Source organism: Culex quinquefasciatus, chromosome 3 (assembly GCF_015732765.1).
Source record: "Culex quinquefasciatus strain JHB chromosome 3, VPISU_Cqui_1.0_pri_paternal, whole genome shotgun sequence".
Lineage (NCBI taxonomy): Eukaryota > Metazoa > Arthropoda > Insecta > Diptera > Culicidae > Culex > Culex quinquefasciatus.
Genome location: NC_051863.1, coordinates 146,049,366 through 146,060,989, shown reverse-complemented (window position 1 = coordinate 146,060,989; position 11,624 = coordinate 146,049,366). Strand labels below are relative to the sequence as shown.

Sequence of the window (11,624 nt, the reverse complement as noted above, 5' to 3'; positions counted from 1 at the left end):
TTTTCAAGACAATTTTACATAAAAGTCTTCATAGTGACCACTGTCCTTAGCGCAATTCTTGTGAAGTTAGGCGTCATCCATAAAGTACGTATGCTCTTAGGGGGAGGGGGTTACCGTAGGTGTGACAAGATGTGACCATTACGGAGGGTTTTTATGTTTTAAGCTAATTTACTATCCAGGTTACTAACATCCACTAAACTACTGTTGAGGCTGCTCACTGCCGCGACGGGGTCGACACCATGCTGCTGCGTGGGAACGAACGCCGCGACGGCATCTCACGCGCGTGAGACGCGAGAAAGAGGAACGTGAACAATGACGGAACACACGAGAAAAAGGGCGACGAATCAAAACAATGTTCACAATCAAAAGTAACGAGCACAAGTTTGGCAGGGAAAAAGGAACGTGAAGTGATTTGGATAATTAGGAGGATAATTAGGAGGATTGTGAGGATTGAAGGTGGAAGATTTGTGGTTCGGGATAAACAGAAGGTAGACGGACACAAATTCGTAAGTTTAAATTAATTTGAAACAAATAACAGTGAAATAAATAACACACAACTCATGCAAACATGCAAACACGATACAGGAACCACACGCGGGTAGATCCGGGTGGCGATCCTCGGAGGGACGACGAGACGGGTTAGGAAGGACCAGGACAGAACCGCTGTTTGTGTACAAGTAAGTTTTAAACATAGAAACATGAAAAACAACAGAAACATGCGAAAACTTGCACAATATGAAGCGAACAGGAACGCGGTGCTAACCTAACCTAAAATTACAGCTACAACACAAACGTAGAACACAAATCCGGATCGGGTTGGACGGAAAACAGGAAACAAACAAATTGTAAGACAAACACACACACACAAACACAACATTGTACTAAATTTAAATCTAATTTGCAGCTTTGATCTGCCGTAATAAATTGGCTGATTAACAAAGAGGTTTTTTCCGTTGGCGTCCGAACATCATCAAAGAATTTGTTTCCGACGTGGAACAGTTCAGGATGGCCCCCAAACCCAAGCCGGATGTTCCTGCCGACTGCGTAGTCTGCGGCAAAGCGAAGGGTGACGACGCTGAGACGGTGGAGTGCGAAGCTTGCCGGCTTTGGGCACATTTGGCGTGCGCTGGAGAAACGGGAAAAGTCGAGAATTACTTTTGCCCGAACTGTTCTCAGTCGCTGCAAGTGCCAAAGACCCGGAAGAACGCCAAGAAGCCGAAAAGCGATGCGGGCACTACTTCCGGCGCTGCTGACCTGCCAAAGGACGTGCTGGAACAGTTGGAGTTGGAACGAGTTGAGCGGGAGAAAAAGATGGCCCAGGAGGTGATGATCCGTATGAAGCGGATCGAGATGGAGAAGAGTTTTGCCGAGCAGGAGCTCCGGATGGAAAGAGAGTTGCAGGAGAGGGAGTTTGCGGCGGCGAACGAGGTGCGCGCGCTGAAGCTCAAGATGGAGCAGGAGTTTTTGGATAGGCAGAAGGCTGCGGAGGAAGAGTTCCTCGCGAAGCAGAAGGAGATGAAGAAGCTCATCAAGAAGAGCAAGCAGAAGCTGGAGAAGACCGCGGTGGATCCACCGGCTGGCAAGAGCGAGGGAGCGGGCGCGGGCTCGACGGACACTCCGAAGGGGGTTCTTGGAAAGCCGAAGATACCCGTCCCCAAACTCAGCGATTCCGATCCCGACAGCAGTGGTGATGAGAGCGACGAGAAGGAGGACCCGACGACACCGGTTTCCGGATCGCGCGAGGTCTCTGACGGGCCGGGGAAACCGGTCACGAAGTTGACGAAGGAGCAGTTGGCGGCTAGACAAGCCATGTCGCGACATCTGCCGAAGTTCTCCGGGGAGCCGGAGGTGTGGCCTCTCTTCATAAGCAGCTTCAGGTACACCACTGAAGCCTGCGGATTCACGAACGTAGACAACTTGAAGAGGTTGGTGGATTGTCTTGAAGGGCCAGCGCTGACGTTGGTGCAGGGTCGGCTCGTGCTGCCGGATGCGGTGCCGGATGTCATCGAAGACTTGCGACACATGTTTGGCCGGCCGGAGAAGCTGCTTCGGGCGCTTTTGCAGAAGGTTCGGAACGCGCGAGCTCCCACGAGCGAAAATCTCGACACGTTCATCCATTTCGGGATCACCATCAAGCAACTGTGTGATCACCTGGAAGTGTCGGGAATGAAGGATCATCTGAACAACCCGATGCTGGTCCAGGAGCTGGTTGAAAGATTGCCGACAAGTCATCAGCTCGACTGGGTGCGCTACAGACGGGGAAAGGTCAACACTCCGCTGAGAATGCTGTCCGACTTCTTGTCGGAACTGGTCGAGGACGTGTCGGAGGTGGCCGAGTTTGCGGCGCTCTCGCTTCAGGAGCCTACGAAGTCACACGGCGGGAAGGGCAAGCGGAACGAGTTCGTGCACCTGCACGAAGCGACGAGAGAGAAAGCGGCGGGTGGCAGAACGAGCATGGCTTGCTACGTTTGTAAACAAACCAGCCACTTGATACGGAACTGCAGCGAGTTTAGAGGAATGCGGGTGCCTGAGCGCATGAAGACCGTGGAGCGCTTGAAGCTGTGCACGGTGTGCTTGAGCAGCCATGGCAACAGCGCGTGCCATTCGAAGATGCGCTGCCAGATCGGAAATTGTCGAGGACATCATCATCCGCTACTTCACCGCGAGGAAGCTGCGAGGCAGTTCCAGCGCGTTGACTGCAACACGCACAAGGTCGACGGCGGGGTGATCTTCCGGACAATTCCGATCACCATGTACGCGGGGAGCAAGGCGTTCAACACTCTGGCGTTTTTGGACGAAGGATCGTCGAGTACACTCATGGAGGAGTACGTGGCCAACAAGCTGGGAGTGCAAGGAAAGCTGGAGCCGCTGGTCGTGTCCTGGACTGCCGAGATCGATCGGCACGAGAACCAATCTCGCCGGGTGAGCCTGACGCTTGCGGCCAGAGGTTCGAGAGAGATGTTCCAGTTGGAGAACGTGCGGACGGTTTCGAAGCTGCAGTTGCCGCAGCAAGATGTAAGATTTGCAGAGGTGCAGAAGCGGTACGATCATCTGGCGGGCGTACAGGTTGCGGAGCAGGTCAAGGAGAAACCGACCATCTTGATCGGGCTTGACAACATCCATCTCTTCGCGCCGCTGGAATCAAGAGTTGGTCAACAAGGCGAACCGATTGCAGTCCGTTCGAAGCTCGGCTGGACCGTGTACGGACCTGATACACCCAAGCCCTTGGTGCATACGTTCCTGAATCTGCATGTTGTCAAGCCGGCCAGTAACCAAGAACTCCACGACATGATGAGGGACCAGTACGTCCTGGACGAAGCTGGTGTTGCGTCGTTTGCGGTGCCGGAGTCTGCCGAAGATCAACGAGCGAAGAAGATTTTGGAGACGACGACGAAGCGCACCGGAGAGCGGTTCGAAACCGGTCTGCTGTGGCGCGAGGACGAGCGGCGATTCCCGGACAGCTACCCGATGGCAACGCGGCGGCTGCAGGCGTTGGAGAGGAAGCTGGACAAGAACCCGGCGTTGAAGCAGAACGTCTCTCAACAGATCGCAGAGTACCAGAACAAGGGGTACGCGCACAAAGCAACGGCCGAGGAGCTGAAGACGCCCAGCAACGCCGTTTGGTATCTGCCACTGAACGTCGTCCTGAACCCTCGGAAGCCGGACAAGACAAGACTGATTTGGGACGCGGCGGCGTCGGTGCGGGGTGTCTCGCTGAACTCACAGCTGCTCAAGGGACCGGACATGTTGGTGCCGCTTCCACGAGTGGTGTGTCGTTTCCGAGAACGACCGATCGCGCTGGGTGGTGACATCCAAGAAATGTACCATCAGATCAGGATCAGAGAGGAGGACAAGCAAGCTCAACGCTTCCTGTTCCGCGAGAACCCTGCCGACGCTCCGCAGGTGTACGTCATGGACGTAGCAACATTCGGGTCGGCTTGCTCCCCAAGTTCGGCTCAGTTCGTGAAGAACCTGAACGCGGACCAGTATGCGGAGGAGTTCCCGGAGGCAGCTGCGGCGATTAAGGAACGACACTACGTGGACGACTACTACGACTCGGTGGACACGGTCGAGGAAGCGATTCGGCGGGCCAACGAGGTGAAGTTCATCCACTCGAAAGGAGGTTTCAACATCCGGAACTGGGTGTCGAACTCGAAGAAGGTGCTGGACGAGATGGGAGAACGAAGCGTGAAGACATCCGTGCACTTCAACCAGGAAAAGTCGGCTTTCTACGAGCGTGTACTCGGCATAGTTTGGGAACCGGATCAGGACGTGTTCTGCTTCGCGGTGGCCTCGAAGCCGGAGTTCCGCGACGTTCTGACGGGAGAGCGACGCCCGACCAAACGAATCGTGCTGAGTGTGGTCATGGCGCAATTCGATCCAGCGGGATTCCTCGGACCGATCACCATTCTCGGGAAGATCCTGGTGCAAGATCTGTGGCGCACGGGGTGCGAGTGGGACGAAATGATCGACGAGTTGGCTTTCCAGAGGTGGCTGCGTTGGATCAACATTTTGGCGGACGCGAAGCACTTCAAACTACCAAGGTGCTACTTCGGGAACGCGCGGTGGGACGAGATTGAGGAGATTCAGCTGCACATCTTCGCGGATGCGGGCGACAAGGCATACGGATGCGTGGCGTATTTCCGGGCAGTTGTCCGGGGCGAAGTGGTGGTGGCGCTGGTTATGAGTCGGTCCAAGGTGGCGCCGCTGAAAATGCTGTCCATCCCGCGTCTGGAGCTGGAGTCGTGTGTACTTGCGGCGCGCATGTCCCAGGCGATTCACGACAACCACAGTTTCCCGATCAGCAAGACCTTTTTCTGGACTGATTCGGCGGTCGTCCTGTCGTGGATCCGCTCCGATCAGCGTCGCTACAAACAGTTCGTCGGGTTTCGGATCGGTGCCATTTTGAGCATGACGTCGCTGATGGATTGGAACTTCGTACCAACGCAACACAACATCGCCGACATCCTGACGAAGTGGGGTAAGGACCCGAACGTCCGGCCTGACAGTCCGTGGGTCTGCTGCCCGAGGTTCATCCACGACCAGCAAGTAAACTGGCCGAAGAAAAGCCTGCCCCCACCGAACACCACGGAGGAACTTCGCGTGCATCTTCTTCTACACGACGTGCAGGTGGTGGACACCATCGTGGAGGTGAACCATTTCTCAAGGTGGACGATGCTGGTGAGGACCATGGCGTGCGCTCACCGATTCGTGTCGAACCTCAAGCGGAAAACGAAAGGGCTGCCGATGGAGACGCTGCGTGCGACGAAGGCGCAGGCGAAGATGCTGAGACCGACGACGGTACCATCGGTACGTGTGGCTCTGCAGCAGGACGAGTACAAGCAGGCGGAGGTGTACCTGCTGAAGATGGTGCAGGCGGAGAGCTTCATCGACGAGGTGAAAGTGCTGACCAGGAACAAGGATCGTCCGGCGGATCAGTGGCTCGCCCTCGAAAGTCAAGTCCGCTGTACAAGCTGACTCCACTGGTCGACGAAGACGGTTTGCTGCGGATGGAAGGGAGAACCGAGAACGCGGAGTTTCTGCCTTTCGATCTGAGATTCCCAGTGATTCTACCGAAGGATCACCATGTCACCCGGATGATTGTCCAGCACTACCATCAGAAGTTCGGACACGGATATCGCGAGACGATCAAGAACGAGCTGCGCCAGCGTTTCTTCATTCTGGGGGTCAACACACTGGTTCGACAAGTGGCGGCGGCGTGCGTCTGGTGCAAGGTGCACCGCAATCAGCCGTTGGTTCCAAGGATGGCGGCGCTTCCTGTGCAACGCATCACACCGAATCTTCGCCCGTTCAGTTACGTCGGGGTTGATTATCTGGGTCCGCTCGACGTGTCAGTGGGACGCCGGTCCGAGAAGCGTTGGGTAGCGCTGTTCACTTGCTTCGTGACGCGCGCGGTGCATCTGGAGGTGGCGTATGGGCTGACGGCACAAACGTGTCTGATGGCGATTCGCCGTTTCATCTGTCGTCGAGGCCCTCCGGTCGAGTTCTTCTCCGACAACGGAACGAACTTTCGGGGCGCGAGCAAGGAGCTGGTGGAGACGGTGCGGAGCATCGGGAACGACTGCGCCGAGGTGCTGACAACGTCGAGAACGAAGTGGACCTTCAACCCACCCGCTGCACCCCACATGGGGGGTGTTTGGGAGCGTTTGGTCCGCTCTGTGAAAGAGGCGCTGGAGGCGTTGGACGACGGGCGGCGGCTGACGGACGAGATTCTGGTGACCTGTCTGGCGGAGGCGGAGGACATGATAAACTCACGTCCGCTCACGTACGTGGCTCAAGAATCGTCGCAAGCGGAGGCCCTCACACCAAATCACTTCATCCGAGGAGTTTCACCGAACGAACCCAACGCGGTCCCGCCATCCCCTCACCCTGCAGAAGCTCTACGTGACGCCTACAAGCGGTCGCAACAGTTGGCAGATGTGATGTGGCAGCGCTGGGTCAAGGAGTACGTGCCGTCGGTGAATCAACGCACGAAGTGGTTCGGTGAGTCGAGGCCGCTGAAGGCGGGCGACCTGGTCTACATCGTCGACGGGAAGAACAGGAAGTCCTGGATCCGCGGAGTGGTCGAAGAGCCGATCGTGTCCGGCGACGGGAGGATTCGCCAAGCATGGGTGAGAACCAGCAGCGGGCTGGTGAAGCGCGCGACAGCGAGGCTGGCCGTGTTGGAGATCGAGGGTAAACCTGCTTCAGAAGCCTCGGAACCGGGTTTACGGGCCGGGGGATGTTGAGGCTGCTCACTGCCGCGACGGGGTCGACACCATGCTGCTGCGTGGGAACGAACGCCGCGACGGCATCTCACGCGCGTGAGACGCGAGAAAGAGGAACGTGAACAATGACGGAACACACGAGAAAAAGGGCGACGAATCAAAACAATGTTCACAATCAAAAGTAACGAGCACAAGTTTGGCAGGGAAAAAGGAACGTGAAGTGATTTGGATAATTAGGAGGATAATTAGGAGGATTGTGAGGATTGAAGGTGGAAGATTTGTGGTTCGGGATAAACAGAAGGTAGACGGACACAAATTCGTAAGTTTAAATTAATTTGAAACAAATAACAGTGAAATAAATAACACACAACTCATGCAAACATGCAAACACGATACAGGAACCACACGCGGGTAGATCCGGGTGGCGATCCTCGGAGGGACGACGAGACGGGTTAGGAAGGACCAGGACAGAACCGCTGTTTGTGTACAAGTAAGTTTTAAACATAGAAACATGAAAAACAACAGAAACATGCGAAAACTTGCACAATATGAAGCGAACAGGAACGCGGTGCTAACCTAACCTAAAATTACAGCTACAACACAAACGTAGAACACAAATCCGGATCGGGTTGGACGGAAAACAGGAAACAAACAAATTGTAAGACAAACACACACACACAAACACAACATTGTACTAAATTTAAATCTAATTTGCAGCTTTGATCTGCCGTAATAAATTGGCTGATTAACAAAGAGGTTTTTTCCGTTGGCGTCCGAACAACTACCATGCAAAAAATATTCTGTTTTCAGTTATGAGCAATGTAATTAAGTTATGTCTGTAAGCCCATATTTCCAATTGAAATGTCAAATTTACTACAATTTTGTATTTGATTTTTTTTATACGATGCAACGGCTTCAAGATACAGCAATATTTAAATTACGAATTACAAAAATATTTAAAACACATACGCCCTTCTCAAATGTTATTATCGAGTGAAACTGGTACCATATACACAAAAATAGCTTACATCAGCGTAGGATAACATGTCTACAAAGTTTCATTGAAATCGGGACATGAATTGTGTTCATAAATTTGAGAGCCACGAAGGAATATATTCACGTCTATTTGCAAAGCGGCCTGGCAAGTAATTAATAATTACTTTGATTTTTAGCTGGTAATTAGATAATTCGTGTTTCCTAAAACATTCCTAAAATTTATTTTCAACATGTTGTTTAGCGAAGCTGATTAACAACAAAAGGCAACGCCATGATATAATACCCAGTTAAAAATGTTTCATGAATCCAAAATCTAATTCATTTTATTAAATAATTGTAAAAATCCAGAGTTTTTTCTTTAAAGAACCTAAAAGGCTCAATAAAAAAAAGTCGAGAAATATGTTTTTTTTGCAAGAACTACATTTTAGTTGATTTTTTTTCTGTGTTTTTCCTTCTAATAGACAGTCAAAATTATTTGAAGTTTATGTGGATCAAATATTTAAAACCAAAATTTACTTAATTATCATTGATAGAATCAAAGTTTTCAAGTGAAAGCCATTTAAAAATCAATTTAAATAAAAATAAGTTTTTTTTATATATTTTTCAGCTAACTACAGCTGTTGATAGTCCTGTAATATCACTTTTTTAAGAGCTGAACTATTTTCGTGAAACATTTCCAAATATTTCTGAGACAAATGTTTCATTGTTAAAAATCAAACTCAGTGAAATTAGAATTGACAAATTACACATTATCCGTATTTTTGGTAACGGATTTTTTTTTAATATACTTGAGAAAAAAAAAACAAACGAAATAATGTTAAACCAATGTTAGAAAAACATTTTAAAACATAACGTTATTTTGAAGAATTTCACAGTTTTCATAAAGAGCCGCTGCAAATATTTTTCAAAGTTTATGTTTGGCTCGAAAATCTGGGGGCCTTTTTTCAAACAACTTTAAACAACAATATTTCAATGGCATTCGACTTGCCAAGTTTCAGCACCCTCTTGTGGGAGAAAATTTTCAATGTGTAAACATGAAACTATTGTGAAATATTCTGCTATTTTCAATAAAAATTATACAAAAAATCACAATATCCAGATTGGCACAAAAAAAAAAAAAAATAAAAAGCATAATTTAAGACTTTGAACAAAACAATACTGTTTGTACTATGCTTGATATTTAGTGTTTTTATTTTATTTCATTAAATTTATTTTTGAAAGAGCTATCGAATGAGCTATCAATTAATATTCAAGATATTTAAGAACCGTAGAAATAAATACTTAAATCTTCATCATAGTGAAAAGTAATAAAGTAATAAATGTAATTAATTGATTTGGACCAGTAATTTGCGTAACTGGCAAGTAATAAACGCTTCTAGAAACCCTTGGGAATGGTGACAGATTTTGCGTAAATAAAGGTAATTTAAAAATAATTCAAGGATATATCCATCAGTTTCTGTCGAATTTAACATTTTCACTCACATTTTTAGGTTAAATTAAAAAAAATATTAATAATAATATTCAAAAACTAAAATTTTCAACATTAAAAATTTAACTTTTTTTTATTGTGTATTACACATTTTTGAATGTATTGTTGTGTAGAAAGCTTTCAAAACAATTATTAGGTTTTCAAATTCTCGAACCTTAGTTATTTTGAAAAATATAGTTTACACCCAGAACTGGGCATCGGCATACGAGAGGATAAAGAGCACGATTCGGTAGTAAAATGGTACTGTGTGCGGACGGAGAGGATAAATCCCGAAATTACCGAGAGTACTTTACTCATGGTTCATTTTCCAAAAAAGTTCATCTATCAAAAAAAAGTACCGGTACCGAGACTCGAACCCAAGACCTTCGGCATATTGAACCGTGCCTTTGCCGTATGGGCCACCATGGTTCGGTGACTAAGTGGCGGTCGTTTGTCCATATAAGCCACTCATAGGATGAACTGTTCCAATGAACGGATGAACACGCGAGAGGACTATACTCTCGCAATATAGCACTTTCCTCACGTTTCTTTTCGTGAGGACTATCCCCTCGTTCTTTAACTTTGGGTGTAGGAATTGTGTACTCAACAATTTCTCAACAATCAAACCATATTTTTGGAGAATTTAATTGTTCCTTTTCGACCTTTTTTGCTTTTAAGAAAGTATTTGAAGGAGTAGGTATAATAAAAACGAGATTTTGTTTGCAATTGGCATTAAGAAGGATTTTTTAAAACACTTTTACAATTATTACTTAATTGTTTAGAATACTTGGAAACACTTTTTTTCATAAAATACTAACAAGCTATTCAATTATATTAAAAATTCAGAGATATTAAACAGACTGTCTGTAGTTTCACTATAAATTCGTGCATGATTCACGCAACACAACAACTATTCTAATTAATGAACTTGGCTAAATCACAAAAATTTAAAGCTTAGTGGCTTGAGTCTAGTTATTTTTTTGTCAAACATATTTTTTTCCAAAACGATTTAGTAATATTTGATTTTTAATGCTTAGGGTAGAGTAGTCATCAATGAGACACGGGGAACAATGATAAAATGGCTCTCACAATTCGTAGTTTCAACCAATCAGGCTCATATTTGGGGGAAAGGTGTGTCTACTGGATACACGTCTGCCATAATAGTGGCTTTGGTTATGGACGCTCCCTTGACAAGTTCCGTAGTAACATTTCAATAGGGCGAATCTGCATTTGTAAACAAGCAGTCTATCCCTTTTGCTCAAGTGACAGTTCACGTCAAGTAAAAGGGGGATAGACTGCTTGTTTACAAACGCAGATTCGCCCTATTGAACTGTTACTACGGAGTTATTCATAAATGTTTGATTCTGGGGTGTAAAAGTAAATTATGGACAAAAAATATTTTTTCGCTCGTAGGCTGCCATTTACACCAAAACTAATATTTCTTCAAATTTTTTTCGACGTTCCATAGGGATTAAGTTGGGCTACAATGTCCTTTCATTAGATTTGGACAAAATTTAGAATATATCCAGAATTCAGGGCTGTCTCATTGTTCCCCACTCATTTCAGCTCATGGGTAACAATGAGACACTTTGATTTTTCTTCAATAAACTTTTCAAAATCGATGGAAATCTTTCAAAACATGAATTAAAAGTGATTTTTGGCATATTTATAGAGTTTCAACTTCATTTAACCAAAAATACAAAGTTATTTGGTATTAATATATGGATTTTACAAAATTTAAATTCTTTTTAGTGTAACTTTTGTTAATAAAAGTTTCATGTTGGCAAAATTGCTCTAAAATGTTCAAGGCAAGTCACCTGCAATAGAACAATACAAAAACACGATGTTTTGCTAGAAAAATGTTGATTTTCGTAGAGTGTCTCATTGTTCCCCAGCTGTCTCATTGTTCCTGCCAAGTGCGTCTACAATGAGACAGTTGAATAACTCTGGCTGTAGACGTCAGATCGATCTCATATTTTGGTCAATGTTAGAACACATTAAAAGAAAGAAAAGGCAACAACAAGCTCATTAAAAAATGCTGATGAAAAAATTAGAAAAATCGTTGAAAGTTGAAAATCAAAAGTGTCTCATTGATGACTACCCTACCCTATTGAAAAAAAAATATTTTTCGATGAAGCTTGTTGAATTTTATATTCACCATACAAATTTAGTGCTTATTAAAAATCAACAAAAAAAAATCGATGCAGAGTGATTTTTTAGCGATTTTTCCAATTAAAATTCATGCTGAATCGTCTCATTTATGAAGATGAAAATGATGTCCAGCGATAAAGTAAAACCTATACCTTTCATTAGTAAGAAAAGCAAAAAGATGAGATTTTTTTCATACCAATATGGACATGTTGGGAATCCTCACAAAATTTAAATAAATTTGATTGAAAAAACTATCAAATCTTGTTTTAATCTTGTTTTGT

At 46.3% G+C, this 11,624-nt stretch overlaps 1 protein-coding gene across 1 annotated transcript; it reads left to right on the top strand.

Moving 5' to 3' along the window:
• The first annotated feature begins 218 nt into the window (after positions 1–218).
• On the top strand, positions 219–7,502 carry LOC119769289. The gene is made up of 8 exons (XM_038261265.1): positions 219–506; positions 586–677; positions 781–845; positions 905–5,397; positions 5,457–7,047; positions 7,127–7,218; positions 7,322–7,386; positions 7,446–7,502. Exons 4-5 carry the CDS (start codon positions 1,006–1,008, stop codon positions 6,747–6,749), a joined length of 5,685 nt encoding a protein of 1,894 aa, XP_038117193.1. The 5' UTR covers positions 219–506; positions 586–677; positions 781–845; positions 905–1,005; the 3' UTR covers positions 6,750–7,047; positions 7,127–7,218; positions 7,322–7,386; positions 7,446–7,502.
• Positions 7,503–11,624: the final 4,122 nt, after the last annotated feature.